Source organism: Prunus persica, chromosome G8, assembly GCF_000346465.2.
Source record: "Prunus persica cultivar Lovell chromosome G8, Prunus_persica_NCBIv2, whole genome shotgun sequence".
Taxonomy (NCBI): domain Eukaryota; kingdom Viridiplantae; phylum Streptophyta; class Magnoliopsida; order Rosales; family Rosaceae; genus Prunus; species Prunus persica.
Genome location: NC_034016.1, coordinates 17,997,090 through 18,024,149, shown reverse-complemented (window position 1 = coordinate 18,024,149; position 27,060 = coordinate 17,997,090). Strand labels below are relative to the sequence as shown.

At 38.1% G+C, this 27,060-nt stretch overlaps 6 protein-coding genes across 9 annotated transcripts; 5 read left to right on the top strand and 1 right to left on the bottom strand.

Annotated features, from left to right (window-relative positions):
• LOC18768583 (metallothionein-like protein 4B) lies at positions 2,020 to 2,621 on the top strand. The gene is made up of 2 exons (XM_007201403.2): positions 2,020 to 2,173; positions 2,253 to 2,621. The coding sequence occupies exons 1-2, from the start codon at positions 2,082 to 2,084 to the stop codon at positions 2,425 to 2,427; spliced, it is 267 nt and encodes an 88-aa protein (XP_007201465.1). The 5' UTR covers positions 2,020 to 2,081; the 3' UTR covers positions 2,428 to 2,621.
• On the bottom strand, positions 2,671 to 5,365 carry LOC18767719 (transport and Golgi organization protein 2 homolog). The gene is made up of 5 exons (XM_007200513.2): positions 4,987 to 5,365; positions 4,596 to 4,779; positions 3,650 to 3,856; positions 3,233 to 3,430; positions 2,671 to 3,151 (listed from the first exon to the last, which is right to left on the bottom strand). Exons 1-5 carry the CDS (start codon positions 5,067 to 5,069, stop codon positions 3,002 to 3,004), a joined length of 822 nt encoding a protein of 273 aa, XP_007200575.1. The 5' UTR covers positions 5,070 to 5,365; the 3' UTR covers positions 2,671 to 3,001.
• On the top strand, positions 6,442 to 12,017 carry LOC18768859. The gene is made up of 9 exons (XM_007201145.2): positions 6,442 to 6,984; positions 7,596 to 7,641; positions 7,728 to 7,809; positions 7,906 to 7,951; positions 8,038 to 8,136; positions 9,524 to 9,592; positions 9,673 to 10,018; positions 10,159 to 10,313; positions 10,617 to 12,017. The coding sequence occupies exons 1-9, from the start codon at positions 6,508 to 6,510 to the stop codon at positions 11,622 to 11,624; spliced, it is 2,328 nt and encodes a 775-aa protein (XP_007201207.1). The 5' UTR covers positions 6,442 to 6,507; the 3' UTR covers positions 11,625 to 12,017.
• On the top strand, positions 13,159 to 16,896 carry LOC18768319 (probable serine/threonine-protein kinase PIX13). The gene is made up of 6 exons (XM_007199883.2): positions 13,159 to 13,608; positions 14,004 to 14,335; positions 14,949 to 15,084; positions 15,288 to 15,430; positions 15,783 to 15,906; positions 16,013 to 16,896. The coding sequence occupies exons 1-6, from the start codon at positions 13,542 to 13,544 to the stop codon at positions 16,459 to 16,461; spliced, it is 1,251 nt and encodes a 416-aa protein (XP_007199945.1). The 5' UTR covers positions 13,159 to 13,541; the 3' UTR covers positions 16,462 to 16,896.
• LOC18767939 (probable galacturonosyltransferase 3) lies at positions 17,106 to 21,307 on the top strand. 4 transcript variants are annotated; one of them, XM_020570083.1, is made up of 9 exons: positions 17,106 to 17,426; positions 17,696 to 17,748; positions 17,866 to 17,926; positions 18,681 to 18,731; positions 18,808 to 18,945; positions 19,111 to 19,248; positions 19,337 to 19,671; positions 19,792 to 20,737; positions 20,929 to 21,307. In XM_020570083.1, the coding sequence occupies exons 1-9, from the start codon at positions 17,391 to 17,393 to the stop codon at positions 21,202 to 21,204; spliced, it is 2,034 nt and encodes a 677-aa protein (XP_020425672.1). In that variant the 5' UTR covers positions 17,106 to 17,390; the 3' UTR covers positions 21,205 to 21,307. The 4 variants fall into 4 exon arrangements, with proteins under 4 accessions (XP_020425672.1, XP_020425674.1, XP_020425673.1 ...); XM_020570084.1 differs by having other exon boundaries at positions 17,333 to 17,426; positions 18,834 to 18,945; positions 20,929 to 21,243; XM_007200238.2 differs by having other exon boundaries at positions 17,347 to 17,426; positions 17,654 to 17,748; positions 20,929 to 21,243.
• Positions 21,414 to 23,913, top strand: LOC18768886 (pentatricopeptide repeat-containing protein At2g17210). The gene has a single exon (XM_020570082.1). It carries the CDS (start codon positions 21,622 to 21,624, stop codon positions 23,899 to 23,901), a length of 2,280 nt encoding a protein of 759 aa, XP_020425671.1. The 5' UTR covers positions 21,414 to 21,621; the 3' UTR covers positions 23,902 to 23,913.

Sequence of the window (27,060 nt, the reverse complement as noted above, 5' to 3'; positions counted from 1 at the left end):
AACAAATATCCCTTTTCTCTTTCCCATTGACGAAAAAAAATTATATAAAAAAAAAACATTTTTGTTTTTCTAGAGATGCAAAATGGAAGTTGAACAAATGGTAGTGTGAATAAGTGAAGCTTTTTTTTTTCCCTTAATAGACTTGTGTCGGAAGTACTACTTTGTTTTTCTCCATTGATGACATGGCAAATGGCATGGCAAATTATTCTTCTGAATTCATTTCGAAATTCTGAATTCTAGAAATGTTTCTCATTTATAGTGGGAAATTAAGATGATAATTAAGGTTGAGTGTATTTAGATCTCGAAGGGTGAAAAGTTTAAAGAATTACCACTAACTTGACCGTTAAAGATGTCTATAAGATACAACTATTGTTATTGGCACTTTAAAATAATTCTCGTATATTCTTTTAAAAGCTACTTCATTCTTACTTTTATACACGGAAAAAATGTAAAAATCGACTTTTTCAAAGTGTCAATAACAATTTCCAAAGATAATCGAGAAAAGATTCGATGTTTTTTCAACTGCATAACTTAACTGTACCTAAAATTGGTAGAATATGACCTACTACAGGTTTGTTCCCTTTTTTGGCATCCCCAACTTGCCTAGTCTATTGTATCAATTTTTTTTTTTTTGCCAAAGTGAATCATATATTCAAATCAAAAAAAGTGGCCAGTATTTGCTGGCATAATTGACATGGTTTTAAGCTTGTATTATTACACTCCCTGTCAAGCACAAAAGCTTTTGCCCACTTGGCTCATCCATCAAATCAATAATTTATCACGTTTTCAAATAGGAAATTTGAGAGCTTTTTAGTCTTTTTCAATCTAAAAAGTGTCCATGTTTACAACCCAAAGTAAATTAAAAATTCTTTGAGAGCCCCATTTAATAAAACATGTATTGCTAAGTCAAAAAATTATATTATTATGTGGAAAAGTTAAAATACATGACAATAAGTAATTAGTTCGGAATAACACCACAAATAATATCTTCGATATAAGTAATTTGTTCTCATTTTGCATCATGATGAAGATAAGAAAACACAAAGCAAAGCACCTCAATTATAGATTTTTACAATCATTCACATTTTCTTACTATTTTGTCAATGATATGATCGAAATATCTAAGCCATACCCTACTTATTATTACTTGCATGACCCACAGCATGCCCCAAAGTAAAGGTCATGGCACAGAGATAATTATTCAATCTAGATAAAAAGTTAGTGGATCTAATTAATTTGCTGCCCGCTGCTGCCATAATCAATGAATTCACATAAGAAAACATCCTTAAACAGCCCTCCATGGGTCCCCTTCCTTTGTTTTCTAGCTCAATGTTAGGTTAGGTTGCTGAAATCAAACAGAAGAAACGAATCGTTATTTCTTCTCCATATGATAATTTTAATTGGTTGCAAGTTTCAACCTACTGAATTTTATGGCAAAGAGGAAGGGAAAAAAAAAAACCAGAACCTCTTGAAAATGGTCGTAGTTGCATATAAAAATAACTTTCGAACTTTAAAAAAATAAGTAATTTGAAAATTTAGAGTTTATTTGATAACCATTTTAATTTTAAAGAATAATTAAAATAATACAAAATGAGTCTTTAGTTATGACAAATGAAAAAAAAAATTAAATTGGAGCTTCCCTTCTTTTATTATATTCCAAGATATAAAATCCAAAATGCACCGAAGAAGGATCCAGAGAAAGTCAAAGTTGGAGATAGCATTTTGACTTTTGAAGTCAGGAGGATGAGATCAGCCATGGAGCCTGGAGTTTTCAAGAACAATAATTTTTCGTCGTCTTACTTAACAATAAAAAAATAATGTTAATATTGTTATTGATGCTGCATATATTGTCTACGTGGTGCAGCTACAAGAAATGCATGAAAATGTATTGCCACCTCCACCACGCCTAAAATCTAGAATCACCCAAGATATATTCCACTTGTTGCTCTTTCTTAGTGCCATATGGCATTGGTGCATGGCCCTTGGAAGCACAATAAAAGGAAGCAAGTGGAGGGGAAGGCTAGCTGCTAGCTCTCTCTCTCTCTCTCTCTCATCTCAGTAATCTCAACCAAGAAGCAAAAATGGCGGACACAACCACAGGCGGAGGTATCAAAGCCAGCTGCAACGATAGTTGCGGCTGCCCAAATCCCTGTCCCGGTGGGGTCACTTGCAGGCAAGTAACCTATGTTCGAATAAGAATCCAAATTGAATTTTGAGACGAAATTTTATATTGATTCTATACGTATTACCAGGTGTACCAACACCGCCGAGGCCACGAGCGGGGGCGGGGATCACATGACGTGCTCGTGCGGAGAGCACTGTGGCTGCAACCCGTGCACTTGCGCTAAGAGCGTCGTCAGCACCAAGACCGGGAAGGCCTACTGCAAGTGCGGCGAGGGTTGCGCATGTGTGTCATGCGCTGCTTAATCAAGGGGAAATAGGAAAAAGTTTAATTAACTCGCACAGCTGAAGTTTCCATCACAACCGTGATGCTATGGTATCATGTAATCAAAAGTAGTCTAAGACTTTCGGACTCTGTGTAAGGACTATGGTTTGTCTTCTGTCTTGTAGAAATATATATGTAAGTCAATAAAACTCTTCAGTGTTACAAGTTATAACTATATGGTTCTAAAAGTTTGATGGGCTTCAAGAATTTGCGGATTCATGCTGTGAGATCCTCATGCTTATGTTATTGATTAATAATGAAACAGATAGTTTACACATATGAACATATCTTTCTTTTGATATAATGGGAAGGGGGAATCGAACCTAAGATGCAGGGCAAATGCTCTTAATCACTGGAGCAAGTCTCTTTCAGATGAACCCCCATGCAAGCAGAGACAGAATCTGTAAAATCTGATAAGTTTAAGGCACCATAAACCCACATGTAAGCAGAGACAGAATCTGTAAAATCTGAACTAGCCACAATAATGAAGCCTTTTGTCTGAAAAATCCCAGATGGGATGTGGGGTTTAAGGTTAGCAAAGGATCCATAAACTGACTATTTTTCTTCTTCTCCTCTGCCCATGTCCATGTGATAAGTTACTGTCCCTTCTTTCCACAGTTCATTTTCCAGATATCTCTCATAGTAGATAACTTCCCCACTTGTCTTCACGCACAATGCTGATGTGCTTCTGGTGCCATAATGTCCCTATGAAAAACAGAAAGCCTTTGAGAAGTTGTGTTAAAGCAGAGATAGAGACTAGAAGGGAAGAGAGAGAGCTAGATTTACCAGCTGAGGGGCTTTTTCTACAAATATGGAACTCAAATGGTATTCCAGTTCTGGAGGATAAACGTGAGGCAGCAAGCTTTCTTCATCATCTTTAATCGTGTTCATCATCAGTTTTTCAACCATTTCTTTGATCGGAAGATCATTGTCGCCGCCGTGTTCGTGTAGTAGCTCTTTGAAACTGTCGCCTAGTCGTTGAACCTGAAAAAGAAGAAGCTGACTCAAAATGAAGGCTTGAGGTTTAACTAACAGAACAAATGGCAACCATGTTAAAGCAAACATGCCAAACCAACCAAACAATGAAGCAATTGATTATGTGATTAGTCCTGTGCTAAAAAATGAAGGCTCTCCAACTTCATTGAGGTATCTATTTTTACTATTTGAAAGCAATGCAGCCAAATCAACATGCCTTCTTAGTACCTTAGGCCAAGGAGAATCTAGCTGTGCATTTGACAGTACATGAATCCCAGGTGAGACCTCGGTGACAAAACTTTTGTCCTCCTTTGGTCTGTTGGTTACATAAACCATGGCCTTGGAACAAAGATCAGCCAATATCAGATTAAACCCATTGTACTGACCTGCCTCCTCTGCAACTTCCTCAGCAAACTCCATGGCACTCTTTTTGCCCTGCAATCACAGAAATCTGTCATATTTCTCATCTTGTCTCTAACAAAAGGGATCAGTTCGACAGAATTAATTTGAATATTTGGACTGGAAATCAACATGCTTAGAAGAAATAGAAATAGCAACAAGCTCATATTGTCCAATGGTTGTTGAATTCATCAGAGAGAATCAGAAAAGGGACAAAGAAAGCAGAACAGGACATTAATAAATTTCCTTTTAGATATTAGCTGAAGAATTGGTTAGCAATTGAATCACACGAAATGATCAAAGTCAAAACTCCCTATAGTACATTTCCACCTTTCAACTACTTACCCACTTCCTCATTTCAGTGAAGTTTTCACCTTCACCTTAAATCTTGAATATTTTTCACTTGAGTAAGTATTAATTTCCACAAACACAAAAACAGATATATGCATATATTATGTTCCACCTATTATCTCTTTACAGATATGATTTCAGACTGCAATCCAAACGAGCCCATACTCAATTTCTAATTTTTCAATGATTTTTTCACCTACACCTTAAATCTTGAATCTTTTTCACTTGAGTGAGTATTAATTTCAGACTGCAATCCAATACATAAAAGCAGGCAAAGTCCCCAAGGAAATTCAATTCATGGGTTCCCAATTCCCATCAAAATATGCAAAGCAAACTTCTTAACAACAGCAAGCTCATATAGAACAAAAAACAAACAGCTAGAGTGAGGAGATAGAGTAGATATGAAATTAAACACAAAAATCACCTCCAAGAACCGAACTGGGAGGTCCCCTCTGCTCTTAGCTTGAGCAAGTTTCTCAACTTCTCTAACATTTGTGATAAAAGCCACCTTGCCATCTCTGGTACAAGCCAGCCATGTCCCTCCTGCCAGCCCATCTCTTCCCCCTAAGATCTTCCCTCCTTCCCACCATGCCAAAGGCTTTGTTGGCCTCCAAAACCCAAAACCAAAACAAACCAACTTCGTAGTTTTAGCTCATTCACCAAATTAAATCAAATCAAAAAATATAAAATTAAGAACAACCCAGAAGCGTTAGACTCAACCAAAACAAACCCACTTTGTACTTTTAGCTCATTGACCCAACAGAATCAAATCAAAAAACACAAAATTAAGAACAACCCAGAAGCGCCAGACTCACCTACTTTTAAACTCGTCCCTGTTGAACAACAGAAGGAGCGGGTAAATTGGGTGGTTTTGCCATACGAACACAGCTATGCACATTTGGGCTTCTTTTGGTTTTCACAATTTTTCACTTTGTTGCAGAATAGAGGGTTTGGTTCCTCGAAGCTACATCGAGGTCGGTCCGTCCAGGTCTGACCTCTCACCACGTCATGGGCTGGGCCCACGGTAAGAAAGTGTGTCCCATTATAGCTTCCTCTTTATCAAGCTTTACACTTTTTTTAAGGATTTGCGTGGGATGTGGAAACTTTTGTTTTGATTCTCAAAATGGGAACTTGTGATAGGCGTGCGTGAAACAGAGAGTCTAAAAGAGGGTACTTTCTTTCAATCACTTGGTCCAGTTGAACCCCTGCGAATGATTTGTGTCATATCATCACATGCGACGTAGTTTTAATCACCAATGCTTCTTTTTACTAGATGCCCTTCATGCCACGAACTCACAACTAAGCAAATCTTGAGACTTAATTTTAGCGATTCATCTATGTAAGAACTACCATTTACATAATCGACATCACTAAGCAAATACATTTTATTATTCGAAATCTCATAGTTTGTTACTCATTTCACAGTCCATACTCAATCTTTTGAGCTTAGTCTTTACTAACAAACCAATCACAAAGATAGCAAAAGGTTTCAAATAAACATCGATAGTAAAAAAAAATAAAAAATAAAAAATAAAAAATAAATTTAATATACGAGGAAGAAGACTAGAATTTTGATGCAAGAAAGTGAGCTCACTATCCTGACTAACTGACCTAACCAACGTTTGCTGAATTCCCTATTTTGATGATGAAAAGAAAAAATTGATGAATAAACTGTGTGAAATCCAACTGTTTTAGGATTCTTACCTTATTTGCTTTGTACATAATTAGATGGTTCTTCATAAATTTCACAAAGTAATGAGAGCAAATTTGTACTTGTAACACCTCATTTATGTTCTATAGTCCACTCTTAAATGTTTTGGATAATTCTTAACAAAAGTAAGCCAACTTTCTCTACCCAAAATCTAACCCAAACCAAATCTATGATTTCTAATCCTTCCACGCCCAACTGTGTCTCTATTATATAACCCAACAGCAACAAGTACATTAAAACACACTGTGAACCTCATATTCAGTGTCGACCAAAAAAAACAGAAAAGAAGAAAACCTGGTGGACAGTCGAAGATAAAAGACAAAACCCGAGTCAGTTGCCGGAACCGGGTTCGTTCCGACACGACTTGAGTAGTTTGGCGTCCCCCGGTACACGTGTCGACTCGCCACGCGAAATCCGTGTGAGAATCACGTGACTCGCATGCCCCTCCCTCCCAAAAGTCATTGAGCACATACAAATACAAATAAGTAAAGTAAAAAATTACAAATAAACTAAAAACTGGATTTAATTTTTAATTTTTTTTAATTTTTTTAAAAAATAACACTCTGTTTGTTGTCTCCCTAGAGAGAGAGAGAGGGGGGAGAGAGAGAGAGAGAGGGCACCAAAAATGGGTAAGGTAGTGGAGAGGAAGAAGAAGAAGAAAGGACGGCCCTCTCTTTTAGATCTTCAAAAACGGACTCTCAGAGAACAAGAGGAGCAGCTGCAGCAACAACAACAACAGCAGCAGAAGCGCAAAAACAACTCTGCCCGTCATTCCAACCCTAATTACAAGACTGCCCCTGCCGACTCCGCCAAGGCTCCGGTTCGTCGATCCACCCGCCGCAACCCTAACCCCGACGATAACGAGGACGAGGACGACGGCGAAGATGAGGACGACGACGTTTTGGCCGGGAAGCGACGCGAGAAAAAGCTCAAGCTCGTCCTCAAATTGCCTCCTAATCAGAAATCGTCGGCCAATTCCGCGTCTTTGAACTCTGGCGGCTCCGAGTCCAACGCCGATGGCGATAACGCTGCGCCGGAGGTCGATAAGAAGCGCAAAATCAATGCGATCGGCGATGGATCTGGGCTCGCTCACCCTCAGAAGGTATTGAAGTTTTGGGTTAAAAAGGTCGGATTTTCGTTTGGGGTTTTTTATTTTCGCGGGTTCGAAGCGCCAAAAATCCCTGTTTTTTTTGGGGTCATTTTCTGGGGGTCTGGAAAAATATACGTTGACATTATATTTGGAAATTCAAATATTCCTTGAATTTCGCACCTTTGAACAACGTTTTTGTGGGGTTTTTCTAGAATCTTAGCAAATGGGTTGACCTGGTCCGTCTTTAGGAATTCTCTCCGGTCTTGAATTTTGCAGAACTACATAAATTTCTTGAATTTTTTTCAACTGATCATGATTGTTGGTGTTTATTTTCTGGATTTTTAAGCTCTAGCTTAAATTCATCTTTTATTTACTAAGCCTAATAATGATTTGACTGTCATATCTGCTAAAAGTTTAAATTTGTCCTTTCTCCTTTTCTTAATTTTATAATTTATTATTTCACAGTTTGCAACTGTATTTTCCCCTTTTGGCACTTTGAATGCCTGGCTACTTTGCCTTTTCACAGCTACTTTGCTAGTGGTTCCTCACCCACAATGGAAATAAATTTGGTACATCTGCTCCCGTGCTGTTTTTGGGTTACTAAATTTAATTCACTTTTGCAGGGTGAGAAGACAATTTCAGCTACAAACCCTTCAAGCGCCCTCCAAGGTTTGCTCATAATGGAAAGAATTTTCATTTGGATTTGCCTTTGGAAGCTATTTTTTTGACATCAATGAGTTTGCAATCATGTGCAGGAGGGACAGCGTTGGATTCTGAACCCTCTACGCCTTTACCTGATAAAAAGCTGTTGCTGTTCGTTCTCGACAGGCTTCAAAAGTGTGTTTTTTGTGTTTCTGAATTTGTGTTTTGCTTACTTTGTTCTGGCCTTTAAGTTTCCCGCTTGATGATATTTGTTTTTTATAATTATTTCAGGAAGGACACGTACGGTGTGTTTTCTGAACCAGTGGACCCCAAAGAGGTTAGTTTATATAATGGCGACGCATTAACATCCATGACTGTTGTCAATATTCCCTTTTTATAGTGAACTTTTCCTCTGCTGTGCAGCTTCCGGACTACCATGAAGTAATAGAGCATCCTATGGATTTTGGGACGGTGAAGAAGAAACTTACTAGTGGAGTGTATACTAGCTTGGAACGGTTTGAGGTCAGCTTACACCGATTTCATCTTCTTTAAATCCTCCTTGCATCATCTGTTTTGTTCATAATAGTGGAATGATCTATATCCCCAAGTCAGCTTTTGGTCTTATCCTGTACCAGTGTTTGATGTGTTTTCGCCATGCTGGTTCAGTGGGTTGATTATGAGAGATTTGGTGTAATACTGTTAAAAAGGTGTGGTAAGTAGGAATCCACATAATAATCTTCTCTGAATACACTGCTATAAGCATTTTGTATTGCTAAAATTGAGGTCTTTTGATGAGTTGTTAGTTAAATGTTAAACACTTAAGCTGTAGTCTTATTACCTTTTCATTGGTCATTTGATTTTTCTGGCAAGTTACATAATTAGTAGAGTAGGTATTTCGTCTTAATGTTCACAAATAGGTTAATATAAAGTACTTTCTATTTTTAGTGCTCAATGGGAGCATTAACTTCTAGAATTTAGTGTTTTTCTTTTCCTGTCCAGTTCTAGAATTTAGTTCACTTGGGAGAGAGTTAATGAAGACTCTGTTCAGAAGTGTGAAATATACTTGGGTGGCTCACTCTCGGCTTGTTAACATGGTTGTACCTAATAAGAGTAATGTCACCTAGAGTGATTTCCATGGCTACCAACTTATCGTTTTCTATATGGTTCGTTGTCTTCATTCAGTGACTTAATAGAGAATGTCGCATGAAGGAAAATATTTGTTGTTTCCACAACTCTTAAGCGCCTTTGCTTGCCTACTTAGTGGACTACCTTCAATTTAAATTCTTTGGTTGCGATGTTCTTGAGAACGCGTACTTGCTGTTTTTAGCAGAATGCATAGTGTTATGTAAAGAAGATTAAACACTGCAATTTAGTGATACAATGTAATTGTGATCGCCTCCCCTGAAGCAAAAAGATCAAATATTCTGATGCATTTGTCAGAAACAGATATTGTTCTTAATGCGTGATATGGATGATGTATTGTGGAGGATGCTCAGGGAGGAGGTTAGCAGATGTTTCCACCCTGAAAGTTGGGCGACGGCCATGTTGCTTTTGCAGTTATAGCCGCATATAATTCACTCCTTCTTTAGTTTAAGCAATAATAATTTAACCATGTATCGATGTTGTGCAATCTACTTGATTAAACGTTATACGTTCCAAGAATTCACTGATACATATGTTTTATTCTAAAATATATTTTTTAATAGAGTACTACATTACAGATTTTTTCTACTGTTGAAAAATAGGCATAGAACTTGGATTAGGCCATTGGAGAATTAAGTAATTTTGTTTTTAACTATTGAAAAATTAGCCATAGAATTGCATTAGGCCATTGGTGAAGGAGTGATGCTCTGTAATATTGCAAGAACTTTGGTTCATCAGAATTAAAATTTGATTTATGATTTTGCAGAGTGATATCTTCTTAATCTGCTCCAATGCAATGCAGTACAATGCTCCAGATACCATATATTTTCGGCAGGTACAGTTAGATCCAGCTCTTATTCTTACCTCATTTGAGGCTATCTATGTGTTTTCTGAACTTTGATGGCTTCTTTCCAGGCGCGCTCCATACATGAGCTAGCAAAAAAGAATTTTGATAATTTGAGACAAGATAGTGATGATAATGAGCCAGGACCCAAGGTTGTAAGAAGAGGTAGACCACCGACCAAAAATTTGAAAAAACCACTGGGCAGGCCTTCCTTGGAGCGTGCTGGTTCAGAGTTCTCAGATGCCACTCTTGCTACTGGGGCAGAAAATGCGAATTATGATCTGAGAAAAGGACCTCATTTTTCGGACAAGTCTGGTTTAGCAGATTCATCGGGGAGATTCCATGGTTCACGAAATAATGATGTTTATACTAGTTGGTTAGCTGATAACAAATTTGAGAGGAATGATGACTTCACAGGTTTGAGTTACTTTTTTGTGTTTATCAATTATGTTGTTGCTACATATATCCATTTAACAGGCTTGATGGATCTTTGATTATTTATTTAAATCTGTCTTCTGTTCTGTTCTGTTCTCTTTTTCCCAAAAAAATTATCTCAGGTTCCATGTTGCGGGGTAATTCGAAGCTTGGGAGAAAACAATTTGTTTTTGATGAGAACAGGCGCAATACATATAATCAATCTCACCCTTCAGCTGGTGGACGAGAGTCATCAGTGTTGACTACATTTGATAGAGAAAGGAAACAGCTAATGGCTGTACGTATACAACTGTTGTTCAATTCTCTAAGTTTGTACTTATGTGTCTGAAATTGGTCACAACTTTGCATAAGGACCATGAACATTAGTGGTGGAGGATACCTTAGTATGAATACCTAGATATATTTAGGGGGCACTGTGAGAGATTTTCGTTGGGATGGTTTCACAATTTTTTTCCTCCTTTCCTATTGTATTAATCAGAAGTTTCCTGCTTCCTGCCTTTTCGTGGACAATTTCATATGTGCTACCTTTTGCGGACTTTACTTTGTGTGGTCTGTTGACTCTGTCTTTTATGTGAATCAGGTAGGGCTTCACTCAGACTATGGTTATGCAAGGAGCCTGACCCGATTTGCTGCAAATATTGGACCTGTTGCTTGGAACATTGCTGCAAAGAAGATTGAAAGGTCTTTGCCCCCTGGTGTTAAGTTTGGCCCTGGGTGGGTTGGAGAAAATGATGTTGTGCCACATAGGCCACTGCTATTGGACTCAACTTCACTAGGGCAGCCATATTCATCAGAGCTCATTCCCATCCGTGCAAATTCATCTTCTGCTGCAACATCTTGCTCTGTTGAGCCTAAGGGAGATAAATCATCAGACAAGCCTTCAGGACATAACTCATCAGAAAAGCGTGTGCCTTCTGTTCCTTCAGCGCTGGAAGGCCATATAAGCAGGCCTCCTCCTCTGGCTGCTGCTACCTCATCACCCCATGTAGCCGCTAATAAATCTCCTGAACCCCTCACTGGAAAAGCAGAAACTGTTGAAGGATCGAACTCTCGTACTGGGTTTAATATGAGCAGCAATCTTGGTGTAATTAGGCCAAGACCTCCATTTCAGATCCATCAAAATTCTGTAATCCAACCCGGGATCAATGGATTTAATGGAGCATATGGATTGAACCTTCCTGCTCAGATGGGAAAGCTAGTTGGATTGGCCAGGCCTGGTGGTTTTAACTTCCAGTCATCTCAAATGCTTGATACAGTCTCTAGGACTAATAGTGGCTTCATCCAACCATCAGCGTCAACCAGCTTAAATTCAGAAGAAACAAAGTTTTCTGAAAATTCGGGTACGATAAACTCTTCCGGTTCATATCCAAATTCTGTGAAAGAGGCACTGGCAGCCCGGACATTGGGGATTCCTCCCCGGCCGTCTTTGCTAGGCTTGTCACAACAGCAGAAACCCGATTCAGGATTGTCACCACAACAAAAACCCGATTCAGTTCCACCAGATCTGAACGTCAGATTTCAGTCCCCAGGTTCTCCTAGTTCTAGCCGGACTGATTCAGCGCAGCCAGATTTAGCATTGCAGCTCTGAGAATAATTGATTTTTCCCCCCTATTTTCCATTCTCCTTTGATTAAGTTAACCATAGAATGGTGGGTGATTCGCTTCCTCCTAGTGATGAGATGATAGGTCTCTCTTTAATGCGGAGCGAAGCCTCGCCTAACAGTACTGTAAAGGAGTAGGTTTGTTCATGTACAGATTAATGTATCCTAATTCTTAGGTCCACAAGTAAAAGAAAGGTTTCATTTGTATCGATCGAAACCATGATTTAGCTTAGATGCGTTCCTGATGATGTACGATAGCTATTTTACATTTAGAATCCTTGTTTAGTCCAAGGAGTGTATCTCTGCTTGCCGATGATGTAATGTAATGTAACATTTGAAATCTTTGTTAGTCTAAAGAAATAAAGTTTGCTTGAGATCCAATAATGTGTTCATAGCTTTATATGGTGACATTATGAGTCACTTGAATGGTTTTGCTTGCAACTTGTAATATGATCACTATTATCTCATATGATACAACTTCATTTTGGAAAAGTTTAAATGTGTTTGGATGCAGGGGACTTATTGGCGCATCAAGCTGTGAAACTAATGTTTTTCTTTTGGCTGTGTGTGATTGTAAACGTTTGATGTAAGTAGGTTTTACAATCAATACCCACGTAAGCTATTGTTGCTACTATAACTCTAAATCCGAATGTTGTTTGTTCATGCAATTTCGAACCTAAGATGTTTGAGTTTTTATCCTCTTTTATACTAGGGCACGTGTACGGATTCATGGTTATATTCAAACACACCAAACACTGAACATTTTTACCTTCTCTTTTCCTAGAACCGTCTATTTTCTTTGGGTCGTACCAATTGTCTTGTTACTGAAAGTCTATCACAGGTTTGACTTTTTGATAATGATCCATGACGAGGGCCTGGGGACGATGAACCAGCATGCGAATTGTGGCTCTCGTGAGAGACTTGGTCAACAAAAGCATGATGCAAAATACGACTTTATTCTTCTTTTCTTTCTTAAATCAGAAATTGCTAATCTATGACACGCTGTCACCTTGGATCATGTGGGTTCCTTCCTAGATACCAACAAACAAACAACAAATGAAGACAAGGTTTTACATTTTAATGACAGGTTAAGAATGAAAAAAATTGGACCCAAAATTTGGTAAGTTTGGTTCTTTCTAGTGTTTCAAGTTCGAGAGCTGGATAATTGGGCTCTTTGAAGGAAAGAAAGTTGTCAAGTTCAATGGCTAACAACAGGAGATCAGTCAAACACTCCATGGTTAGTCGCATTGACCCAAATTGCATTTTGGAAAAGTTTTCTGCTCTCCAGCGAAAAGATAATTTGATATACAAGAAAAAGAATTTATAGGCATTAACAGAAAGACCTCTTTGTTTAGGACAACGTACTAACTAATAATAATAGCGTGACCGACAATTAAGTTATTTTTTTCAGTCAGATGTCCCTTTGGATTATTAATTTATTAATTTCCACTCTCTCTCGGTTGCTTTCTTTGAATGGAAATTGTTTCCTTGACTGACTGATTCACAAGGCCACGGCAGTTGACTTGGAACAGAAAACAACATCATTTTAGTCTGCTTTCTGCATTACCCGGGGACCTCTTAACCGTGTTTTTTTTATTGAAGCGGTCTCTGAAAGCTTTCATTTTTCCCCATCCTTTGGATGCTAAATTGGGTGAAGTGCACAAAACACAGACATAACAAAGTCGGATGCTTTTTTATATTCGTTTGTCCGTTTTCTTTTCTTTCTTTGGATAGTGGAGGGAGAGAGGGAAGAGAGAGAAAGAGAAAGACCCATTTAGTGGTTGAAGCTTGAAGGAGATAGAATAGTTGATAAGACCAGACAAGGAGAAAAGAACCAGTTATCAAATTCTTCGTCATCATCTGTTTGTCCACATAGCATCCAACACGAAGAGAAGAGAGACAAAGATGGGGATTTGCTGGGGTTCTCCAGCTGAGAACCCAACGCCAGTAACTACTGGTGATCTCACTACAGGTAGCCCACAAGTAAATTTTGATGATTTGTTCTTGTCGTTCACCAGATTCCATTGACTCTTCAAATTTTCATTTGGGTTTTGTTGCATTTGATTTTTCTCTTACTAGATTTTGAGCAATGCCTATGATCAATTGAAATCCAAACTTCATGCCAAAGTTCCTTCTTTTCAAATGCAAAAATTATGTTTCTGAACTATGTTTTGACCAGTAATTGAATAATGAATATTCTGATCTGATTCATTATTCAAGTTACTAGATTTTGTTTCTCTTGGAATTTCTTGGATGTCTAAGTGAAAGTTGATATTCTTGTGACTTGCTACATGACAAAAAGAAAAAAAAAGTTCCATTCTTTTTCATGTGAGTGTCATTTCTAACTTTATACTGTTTCTTCTTCAGGGGTCAGTAACATATCTCAGACAACCAGTAACACCACATCTTCAGGGGGGAGTGCTTTATCTCGGAATAGCCAGTTCTCGGCAGCAAGTGGCGATGAGGCCAGTCCACATGGGCAGATCTTACCCACCCCAAACTTGAGGATCTTCAGTTATTTAGAATTGAAGGCTGCAACCAGAAACTTCAGATCAGATACAGTTCTTGGGGAGGGAGGCTTTGGGATGGTCTTCAAAGGTTGGCTTGATGAAAAGGCACCAACCAAGTCTGGAAAAACCACAGTGATTGCTGTGAAAAAATTGAGTTCTGAGAGCTTGCAAGGGTTTGAGGAATGGCAGGTAATTTAACTCTACTTGGGAAATAATTAATATAATTGGTGACGTTCAATTGTTTTTGTCTTAGCAGTTTAGCTTGTTACCTCTAAGCTTATTTTTAAATGACCCCTTAGATAGGTTAATCCAAATTGGAAAATATTGTTTTGAGATGTTAGAATCTTGTGGACGAAAGTTAAACTGTGAATTAGTTAACTATCTTTGAAACTTCGATTGCTGTGGTATCCACTGCTTATTTAGGAGGGTGGAGTGCCGATTGGTTTATCCAGCTGGTGCCCTGAGTCCACACCAACTTAAGGGAGATATAGAGTTCAGAGTGATAAAACAATTTGATGATATTGTGGATTCTAGTTGAACAAAAAACGGCCGAGTGGCCAGAGTTCTTTTATTCCAAACCCCTCAACTCAAGCCATGATCTCTCTCTCTCTCTCTCTCTCTCTCTCTCTCTCTCTCTCTCTCTCTCTCTCTCACATCCATTGCACACATACATAAATTGTACATTTGGAGGTTTTCTCGGGTATTTGACCAATTTTCTAAAAGTATAAAGTTTGTAAACAGTGTATCAAGTCAATTTAGTTTACACATTGTGTGCTTATCTGATTTTTATTTTTTGGTGCAGTCAGAGGTGAATTTCTTAGGGCGACTATCTCATCCTAATCTTGTAAAGCTGTTGGGATACTGTTTGGAGGACACGGAGCTGCTGCTCGTGTATGAGTTCATGCAAAAGGGTAGCTTGGAAAACCATCTATTTGGAAGTAAGAAAAAAAGCATAAATAAGTTTTGACATAACTGGGTATAAATGCAAGCATTTCCCTGTGTGCAGGCATTTGGGTGTTTACAAGTGATGCAAGTTTGTCATACGTTTTTCAAATCAGCAAGTTCTTCATGTGTTTTTGAAACACATCAAGTTCGTTTTTTTGCCTTTGCCTTACACTTCATGGTTTTTTTACTTCTGCAGGGGGCTCAGCTGTTCAGCCACTTCCGTGGGATATACGGCTTAAAATTGCAATAGGAGCAGCTCGAGGCTTGGCTTTTTTGCATACATCAGAGAAGCAAGTAATCTATAGAGATTTCAAAGCTTCAAACATACTACTTGATGGGGTAAACTTCTATTTGATTATGAACAGTTATTGAGAACTAAGCTAATTACGGCGGATATCTTATAGTACTCACAATGTCATGCTGGTGAAAGAAACATCAAATCATTGTTATCAATAAAATCATGTGTAATTCAAATAATTATACTCTTACAAAACCAAAAAAGGAAAAAAAAATTAGTAATGATACTCTTAGGCTTCTAATTAATTGATAAATCATGACATTCGGTTTCACAGTAGCTTTTAAGTTTGAAGCTTGGTTAGAAGATACTGACTAAAATAAAGAAACTTAGAAGTTGCTTATCGACTGACAAATTAAACTTTTTTTTTTTTATAAACTTTTTGTTGTATTGCAGTCGTATATTGCCAAGATTTCCGACTTTGGCTTGGCAAAAATGGGCCCTTCAGCTAGTCAATCGCATGTGACAACACGAGTTATGGGTACATATGGTTATGCTGCTCCTGAGTATGTTGCCACAGGTAATTCTATGTAACCTATTGAATTTGTGGGCTCCTTGGTTTGGCCAAATATTGAGGCAACTTACCAAATTCCATGACATTCTTCATATCATGTTTGATTGAACAGGGCATTTGTATGTGAAGAGCGATGTGTATGGTTTTGGTGTTGTTCTGGTCGAGATATTGACAGGCTTGCGTGCACTTGATACAAATCGTCCGAGTGGGAAGCATAATTTAGTGGACTGGATAAAGCCATTCCTATCAGATAAAAGAAAATTGAAAGGAATTATGGACCCCCGGTTGGAGGGAAAATATCCTGCCAAAGCTGCATTCCGAATTTCTCAGCTTGCTCTAAAGTGCATTGAATCTGAACAGAAAAACCGGCCATCGATGAAGGATGTTGTGGAGACATTGGAACGGATTGAATCTGCCAATGAACATTCAAGGGAGCCTAGGCCCCGTTCAACTCATCCTATGGCTCATCGACAAGGCCAGAAGCCGCTGCATCATCGCTCGCCGCTTCACCCCAGGCTGGATGGGAATCAAACCTACCAACAGTCGCCTCGAGTGCGGTAACTCTGATCCAACTGCTGTCAAGCAAGCGCATATCTTTCCTTGGGCAAGATCATGTCAAAAAGTTCCCATTTCTTCATTAATGGGAGGTTAGAATGAGTTTGTTGTTGTATTGAACTGGGTATGTTTTGTTAGGAGTGGAAGTGTAATTATTGTGTAGCTTTGGTGATTTGAGAGTCTGGAAACTTGTTTAGTAGGGCCATTAGTTATGATTTTTCAGGTGGCAAAATTTATAGTTGCATGCCACAACAACCAACCCCTCCATTTTGTTATCAGATTCTTAAAAAGAGTCGAGGGCAAAAAAGGAGAAAAGCCTGGATATTATAGTTACTGCATTCATTGATTGTCAGGTGGTTACTTTTGTAGGTTTGTAAATGAACAAATTTACAATTATTTTGTATATCAAAAGCAAATCTGAAGAAATTCCTTGAGCATTTTTACCTCTGCAAGGGTAAATTTATCACAGTAGTAGAATAATCATGTAAATGTATCTGTAAATCAGTGCTTTTAAGAAGCACATATGCTCATAAGCAATTTTATTAAAAGATCGTGGAAATTTGTTAGAAGTTCAGGTGCTTATGTAGAAAGCTCTTTTATGCTTTTATACACTTTTAAATAGGTCTGTCAAGGCAGTCAGAAATACTTTTGATTGTTAAAAAGCGCTTTTAGCAAGTCTAGAAACACTCCCTCCCAAACATAACGTGCCATGAAGAAGTTGTGACTTTAAGGAAGACTCCAATATGGCCATGTCGTTCGACTGTTTAACACAGACCTCTTTATGACATGTCGTTTTTGTAACAAGGAAAAAGGGCCAAAAAAAAAAAAAAAGCAGGAAGGAGGGGGGAACGACCATGTCGTTGTAATGAATCGGAAATTCAGAAATTCAGAAATAGAAGCGATTCTCTCTCTCTTTCCTCTTCTGTACATCGGCAATGGAAGTTCGTCTGCTTGTCCTCTGCATCTCATTGGTAAACAATTTACTTTCTCTTCTTTTTTCATTCCCTCTCAACGGTCCGTTCGCGACGATTCTGCTTGGAATTGGATCGCGCTTCTATTGCTTTGACCCTGTCTATGCATTGCGTGCTCTTTGGGGCTGTCGTTGTGGTTTTCTAGGGTTTTATGTAGATTGATTAATGCTAATCTTAATTTAGTAGTTAATGCTGTATTGATCTAGTTCTGTATCAATTTATTTCAGATTCAGTATTAAATTATGCGTTTGATGTATCAATACATTCAGGTTGCTTTACACTCTGTTCTAGCTGGAGCAGATATATCCGATGCTTCAGCAAGGCATGATCCTTTTTGTTCTTGATTTTCGGATTTGCTTCTTTTGATTTTATCCAACTCGTTACTCTCTCATCGTTTTGATTGCTGTTGGTGATTTCCTTTCATGTGCATTTATTTCAGTCGAAGAGATATCAGTAAATATCAACCGTTGTGTGATTGCGAGCAATGCCAAGACAGCAAGGTTCCCATCCCATCTTTTTAAATTGGATGTTAATTTTAGTAACTATGCACTTGTGGTGATACTATTATGGTTATGCAACCTGTAAGAAACACACTTCTTTAGTTGTTTGTGATTTGGTATCCCTTTGATATCTTTACATGGGGTTGTGTACGTTTCCTTTTCATCGGCATGCTTGTAGCAGTTGATTCATTATCTTTATTCAAGATATGGTTGAAAAGGGTAGTTCGAAAATGTGAAGTCCAGAATACCTGAGCAACGAATTACAAAACAGAACTTAAGTTAGCAAGTATAGTTTCCTGCATGAGTAAGTTCAGACTTGGTAATATAGATGACTAAATATTTAGTATATTATATTCTTTGCCATTCTTCTTGATGATCTAAGAAAATGCATTATGCTGAAGGGAATAGTTCCAATAGAGTCGTATTTTGATCATCAATCATTTAAGTTCCCTCACTGATCGCTATATGAGAGAGGATAGAGGGAGGGAGAGTAGGGGATGGGAAGAGAGGGAGAGAGTGATGAACAGGGGGAAAGAGAACATGATACCTGTGGAGCTATATACATAATTGATAGAATTCATATGATAGGTGGTAATAGAGTTGATTAATTGCTGAAGGGATATGTATCTTTGACAGACACCCGCAAACCCCTCCTTCATATGTTCATCTTTATCTTTTAATTGAAATGGCTGTTATGTAAACAGCATATCATGTTGCAAAATCTTTACTATATGGTCAAATGCTGACTGAACAGGAAGAAGGTGTATCTTCTGTCATTGGAGCCAGCACTCTTCCAGATGAAAAGGTAATTGGTAACGGGTACTTTTCTTTTTGTTCAGAGTAGATAACATTGGTGCTTATGTTTATCGTATTCTACACAGAATATTGACATAATTGCGACATACAGCAACAATCTTGGAGCTGTGCGGAGTAGTAGGGTTAAAATGGGGGATCTGTCTGCTTCCTGGGTCTTGGAAAATCCTGTTGATGGAAGGCATGACCATCCAAAGAGTTTTCAGGTATTGGATATTCAGTTTCCTTTCATATTGGAGGCAATGAATGCCATGTAGATAGATTTTTCACAACCTTTAATATTTCTATTTGTTTTAGCTCAACTGGATTGGAGTTGTATTTTGTAGATAGAAACATTGACAGGAAATTTACTAGTTAGTGCTAATTTCCAGATGGTTGAGGATCCATTTCAATCTGGAATGACCTTTGAAGAGAAGACTGAGCATCCTCCAGATGATCATCAAGCTGGAGTAGGTGAACTTCCATATTCTCGTCTATCATCAATGAGCCCAGTGAAGCTCAAGCGGCGGGTGAATTGTCAAATGCTTCTTATTTTACTTCACTATAATCGTTTTGTTCTGTTGGGTTGGGGTTTTGATGGTTTTCCTGGCCTGTTAGGAAATGCGGCAAGAAAGGAGGAATCTTCGGACTGCAGAGTTGATAGGAAAAGATAAAGAAGCTAATAACCAGATGGCAGCAGCAGCAATTGAACGATCAAAAGGCTTTGACCCCATTGTCAAGGGAAAGTACAGCATATGGAGAAGTGATTATGAAAGCCCAAATTCTGATTCAACCTTGAAACTTATGCTGGATCAGATTATAATGGCCAAAGCTTACGCAAACATTGCCAAGTCTAAGAATGAAAGCAATCTTTATAATTCTCTCATGAAACACTCAAAACTTAGTCAGCATGCTATCGGAGAAGCGAGTTCTGATGTTGAGCTTCATTCGAGGTTTTTGCTATTCTTTATCTGGTTGCAAGCTTACCAGGCTCGGTCTTGATTTTTCATGCTTAGTTTTTTTATTTTTTTTATTTTTCGTTTTTTTATTTTTATTATTTTTCCTTTTACCAGTGCACTTAACCGAGCAAAAGCAATGGGTCGCGTTCTCTCTATAGCAAAGGACAAATTATATGACTGCCTCACTGTGGAAAGGAAGCTAAGAGCCATGCTTCAGTCAACTGAAGAGAATGTAAGTGATCTGAAGAAAAAGAGTGCATTCTTGACTCAGCTTGCCGCAAAAACAGTCCCTAAACCGTTACATTGCCTTCCTCTACAACTTGCATCCGACTATTTCTTGCTGGGTTATCATAGTAGAGAGGATGTAAACAAAGAAAAGCTTCAGGATCCTTCTCTCTATCACTATGCTATCTTTTCCGATAATGTTCTAGCGACATCAGTGGTTGTTAATTCTACTGTGCTGCATGCGAAGGAACCCAACAAGCATGTTTTCCATGTAGTCACCGATAAACTAAATTATGCTGCTATGAGAATGTGGTTTCTTGTCAACCCTCCTGTAGGAGCAACAATCCAGGTTGAAAACATTGACGATTTCAAGTGGCTGAATTCTTCTTCGTGTTCTGTTCTCCGTCAACTTGAATCCGCCAGACTTCAAGAATATTATTTCAAGGCAAATCATCCTTCATCCCTCTCACTGGGTTCTGATCATCTCAAATATCGGAATCCAAAATACTTGTCCCTGCTGAATCATCTCAGATTCTACCTTCCTGATGTTTACCCAAAGTTGGACAAGATCCTATTTTTGGATGATGATATTGTAGTTCAGAAGGATTTGACACCTCTTTGGTCTGTTGATCTTCAAGGGATGGTAAATGGTGCAGTGGAGACCTGTAAAGAGAGCTTCCATCGGTATGATAAATATCTCAACTTCTCAAATCCAATAATCTATGCAAATTTCGATCCAAATGCTTGTGGCTGGGCATTCGGCATGAATATCTTTGACTTGAAGGAGTGGAGGAAGCGAAACATCACTGGAATATATCATCGTTGGCAAGACATGGTAAAGTTTCATTACATTCATTTCTTCCCTTGATCCCCATTTTTTTATTCTCAACTCATATTACATATTCTTGTTGGTTGCTTAATTTTTTATTTTTATTTTTTAAAATTAAAAACTTTATGCCTATTTATTATGTAAGCTAGGTGTGTTCAAATTTTATGGCGAATGATGATGGAATAACTGTTTTGCAGAATGAGGATAGAACTCTTTGGAAGCTTGGTACATTGCCACCAGGACTCATAACCTTTTATAACCTGACCCATCCGCTGGATCGGGGCTGGCATGCGTTGGGACTTGGCTACGACCCAGCCCTCAATCAAACGGCAATAGAGAATGCAGCTGTTATCCATTACAATGGAAACTACAAGCCATGGCTAGATTTGGCCATTTCAAAGTACAAGGCATACTGGTCAAAATATGTAATGTTTGATAACCCTTATCTTCGACTTTGTAGCATCAGTGAATAGAAGAAAACTAAACACCCCCTCCCCCCTTCCCCTTCAAACACACATGCTCTTGTAAAATTTGTTGTCCAAAGAAGAAATGGAAATTCAAAATTCTTTATTTCTATCACAGACGATGTTATGCGTCCAGAAAGAGAACAGGACGTTTCTGCTAAAAACTTCTCCCAAGTTACAATTCGGAAAAATTGCCGAAAACCTTTATGAGAAAAAGAATTGGACTGAATTTTTTACTCAGAGGAGTGTGTGTATTTTGCTCAAAAACATTTGTCAAGTAAGGAGAAATTCTTCCCTGCGACTGCCACTGATGTTATTAATTCATTTATGTTATAAAACGTGTATTTATTTATTAATACTATACTCGAACTCTACAAATATCAAACTTTATTACAATTTACAAATAAGAGTCCATGATAATAGCGTATGCATATGTGCGGCATATTGGAAATGCGTTTCCGAAGCATTCACTTGGGTGTTTCTAATTGCAATTCGAGGCTCAAAGAGTTATCATCTAATGGAAAATGGCAAGAACTGCTCTGCCACTACCATGAAATCAAGAAAGCTGGACTTCAACTAGCAGACCCTTCAGCCTTCCCTCCTATTCTCAAAGCATGTTCAAATCTTCTCTCTCATACCTATGGAAAGTCAGTACATGGATGTTTGATCAAGAATGGATTTGAATCCTACACTTCCATTGGTAATTCCACCATGGACTTTTACATCAAAACAGGGGACCTAGATTCTGCATTGGGTGTTTTTAATTGTATGAGGAGCAGAGATGGAGTTTCTTGGAATATATTGGCTTATGGGCACCTTGATGGGGGTGATTTAGTACAAGGGTTGTGGTGGTTTAACAAGGCTAGGGTTTGTGCTGATGGGTTTCAACCCAATACTTCTACTTTGGTGCTTGTAATTCAAGCTTGCCGTCGCCTTCGATATAAGTTTGAGGGTCTGATAGTACATGGTTACGTGATTCGAGGGGGGTTTTGTTCTTTATCTTCAGTTCAAAACTCTTTGTTGAGTCTGTATGCAGAAGAAGCTGACATGGACAGTGCGCAGAAATTGTTTGATGAAATGCGTGACAAAGATGTCATCTCTTGGAGTGTGGTGATTGGTGGTTTTGTGCATTGTGACGAAGCTCAGATTGGGATGCTGATGTTCCAAAAGATGGTATATGAGCTTGGTATTGAGCCAGATGGTTTATGTATGGTCAGTATTCTTAAAGCATGCACTTATTTGAAGGACTTGACCATGGGAACATCGGTCCATGGGTTGGTAATCTATAGAGGTTTAGATTGTGATCTGTTTGTTGGAAATTCTTTAATTGATATGTATTCCAAGTGTCAGGATGCAGATTCTGCCTTTAAAGTTTTTGACGCGATGCCACGAAGAAATAGAGTCTCATGGAATTCCATTTTGACGGGATTTGTCTTTAATGAGAGGCATTTGGATGCCCTAACACTGTTTTATTCTATGGGAAAGGAAGGAATTGAGGCAGATGAAGTGACACTTGTGAATGTTCTTCAAACATCCAAGCATTTGCGCATGTTTCATTGCAAGTCCGTGCACTGTGTAACAATCAGGCGGGGATATGTATCAAATGAATTACTCCTGAATTCTCTCATTGATACTTATGCAAAGTGCAATGACGTTGACCATGCCTGGAAACTTTTTAATGGGATGAAGAAAAGAGATGTGGTTTCATGGAGCACCATGATTTCAGGGTTTGCCAGTTGTGGTAGACCTGAGGAAGCAATTGCTGTCTTCCATGAGATGATGCAGTTGCAGGCACAAGACCAGAAGCCCAATGAGATCACCATTATAAATCTTTTCGAGGCTTGTTCAGCTTCAGCTGAATTGAAGAGGTCAAAATGGGCGCATGGCATTGCTATTAGAACAGGTTTGTCAGCAGAAGTAGCCGTTGGCACTGCAATTGTTGACATGTACTCGAAATGTGGGTCAATAGGAGAATCAAGAAAGGCCTTTGGACAAATTCTTGAAAAAAACACTGTGTCATGGAGTGCCATGATAGCGGCATATGGAATGAACGGTCTTGGCCATGAAGCCTTAGCTTTGCTTGCAGAAATGAAGCTGTATGGTTTGAAGCCCAATGCAGTGACCATTCTTTCTGTGCTATCTGCCTGTAGCCATGGAGGCTTGGTTGAAGAGGGTGTTTCCTTGTTCAACTCAATGGCTCAGGATCATGGAGTTGAACCAAGATTGGAACATTACACTTGCGTAGTTGACATGTTGGGTCGAGCGGGGAAGCTTGTAACGGCAATGGAGTTTATCAAAAGATTTCCGCAAGATTTGAAGGCGGCTGCCCGGGCAAGCAATGCTTGGGGTGCACTATTGAGTGCTTGTAGAAGCTGTAGGAACAGCGAAGTTGGTCTAGAAGCTGCCTCTCATGTCCTTGAGTTGGAGCCTGGAAACTCAGCCGGGTATTTACAGGCATCAAGTATTTATGCAGCAAGCGGGTTGTGGATGGATGCTGCAAGTATGAGAAGCTTGTTGAAGGAAAGAGGGGTTAGGGTTGTGGCTGGCTACAGTTTAGTGCATGTTGGTCACAGGGCATATAGATTTGTTGCTGGAGATCATTCACCAGCTCATGATGGAAATATACACTCTATGCTTCAACTGTTGCATGCTTGTATGAAGGCTGAAAAGAGGAATATTGTTGATGACTTGGATTTAATTGAATAACTTCTTTATTTATTTTTGCTCTAAGAAAAAGGAAAACGAGACTTGAAAGCCGATCTCGTGGACTTCGAAACTCCATTTACAAAGAGTTAGCCATGTTATTATCCATCGACACCCCCAATGACTCGCGCACATGACACTTGAAAATAACGAAAATAATCAAAATTGAACCATTACCAACCTGAAAAAAAGGCTATTTTCGTTTAGGGAGATTTTATTGGCACCTCATTATTTGCTCTTTGCACCCTATATTAATTTTAAATATGAATAATTTATTAAGGATAAAAAGCATTTATAATAAAAATTAAATTTGCTCACTACACACCACATATGTTCCTGCAACCCTAGTTAGACTTTTTTCTAAAACCATCATATTCCTACAACCCTAATGAGGTTTATACGCTTATATTTGTGAAAAAATATATTATATTTATTCATGAAGGGTGATATTGAATTTAAAGAGGCTTCGAATGAGGTATGAGTTTATTTTTTGGCCTTTTTCAAGCTTAGGATTTTATGATGGTTCGCTGGTTGCGTTCAGTACACCAGTACCGAATGCGATAGGTAAATTCGGTGGGATGCCACCGAAAGATTGCACCTATTTCGGTTGTGTTTGACCGGCCGTTAACTTCAAATGCAGTGGAGATCCACCATAATATGGAACGGTGTTGAGTGGTGTATTACCGAATTTTTACCTACAATTCAGTGGCAATGAACCGAAATATATTTATTTTTTCAATACCTTATTGTCGACCACAAATTTAATGTAAGCTATTTTGATCTTATTCCCATTGAAGGAACAAAAACAAGGTGAGCCTTTAAAATAGATGACACATCATCTAATGTGATGGTCATCTCACCAAAAGGCATGTGAAAGATGTTCGTTTCGGGATGCCATCTTTCAACAAAGGTAGATACAACAATCTTATATACATTCCGATAAGAACAACTAATAAGTTGCTCTAATCCAGACCTCTGAATGTACCATTTGAATATACCATTATTTGGATTAGCCCACCAATTTCACTAATGAATAGTATATGTCTTTTACATGCACCAAAGGTGCTCACATTCCTAGTCAAAAACAATATTAAGTACAAACTCAATAACGAATTCAGTAGATAATCACTGAAACAAGAAACAAATTCAAGGAAACAAAAAACGAATTCAGCAGACTACCACTGAAAAACAGAAACATATTCGGTGGAATACCACTAAAAAACTGAAACAGATTCGGTGGATTACTACTGAAAACATAAACACATTCGGTGGATAGCCACTGAAAAATGAAAACAAATATGGTGGACCACCACTGAACAAGGTAACGATTTCAGTGGGATTTACACAAGTAAGTTAAGGAATGGGGTTCATGAGGGCAATCTAGGAAGAAAAATGAGGTGTAGTGAGTAATTTTAAATTTTACTAAAATTCAGTGGGGTGTAAGGAGAATATGGGGTGCAAAAAGCAAATTTTGGGGTGCCAATAAAATTACCCTTTCGTTTATACAGGTGCATGCTTGTGGCTGAGCTGTTGTCAAGTTGGGTGTTGTCGAAGAAAAAATATTATAATGATTAAGAAATTATTCTTTGTTTTATTATTAAGTTATGATTTCAAGATTATTGGTTTGTAATATTTTATTATTGTTTTTAATATTAAGTTATGATTTTGAGACAAATTGGTTTGTATTAGTAATTATGTTATGTGAAAACTTATTATATTTATGTTTTAATTGCTGGAAATTTAGTATTGAGTTTTATTATTAAGTTATGATTTCGAGACTATTGGTTTGTATTATTTTATTGTTGTTTTTATTATTAAGTTATAATTTGGAGACAAATTGGTTTGTATTATTAATTATGTTTTGTGAAAACTTATTATATTTGTGTTGTGATTGCTGAAGACTTAGTATTGATTGTTGGAGACTTATTTACTTATCCGAGGGAATCCAGCCCTTGAAACTAGTTCAGCTGAGTTATAGAAGATGCTACTAGCGCATTGTACTGGCCACAGGGGACTCAAATAAGAAATGTGACACAAAATGCTTCTTTTTTTTTTACAAAGGAGTTCCAATGGTCGACGAAGTTGAGGAAATAGGCTGGATTCGTTGTATACAAGTCGAACAAACAATTCCCCCTAGAGGTAAGGCCCTACTTACGTAAAGCTTATCTCCTTCATGAGGCAAGGGATTGCTGCTTCCATAGCTGTCTCTACTCAGTCAAATGTGTCCTGCCTTGAACGAAGATGAGCCAGCAACTCGCTTCACTCGCCTGTTCGACCTATTTGTATACTTTTCTTTCCATCTTATGAACTATCGTTCGACTCCTGTAGGGGAGTCTCACTTCCCATTATGTTCTAAGTCTCCAACAATCAACACTAAGTCTCCAGCAATCACAACATAAATATAATAAGTTTTCACAAAATATAATTAATAATACAAACCAATTTGTCTCGAAATCATAACTTAAATTGGGCACTGTCTTTCCAGAACCTGCCACATTAATTGATAGAGGCGGTCCAACACGAAAGAGGAAAACTAAACAAATATGCTAAGTGAGTTACCATACTATCTCTTTTTGTTATAGAACCCTTTTTTGTCTCCTTCCAACAACTATTGGACAGTGAAATCTCTCCATCTATTTAAACTCTCATTCCCTCATGATTTCAACACTTTCAACTTACCTCATATACAACAAAAAACCTTCTCTCATCTTTTCTTCACTTTTTTACTCAACTTCACCCTCTATGAATCAAAATATTTCATATTTTGATCAATAATTGGACACTATTTTTGCCGAAGCTGTCACATTAATTGATAGAGGCGGTCTAACCCGAAAGAAAATAACTAAACAAATAAGTGAGTTATTTGACTATATCTTTTTGTTCTAGAACACTTTTTTGTCTCCCTCCGACAACTGTTGAATAGTGAAAGCTCTCTATCTATTTAAACTCTCATTCCCTCCCGATTTTAACATTTTCAACTTGCCTAACATACAACAAAAATCTTCTGTCATCTTTACTTCACTTCTTTACTCAGCTTCTCTCTCTATGGATCAAAATATTCCATATCTTAATCAATTATTGGGCACAGTTTTTTCAAAACCTATCACATTAATTGATAGAGATGGTTTAACCCGAAAGAGGAAAACTAAACAAATATGCTAA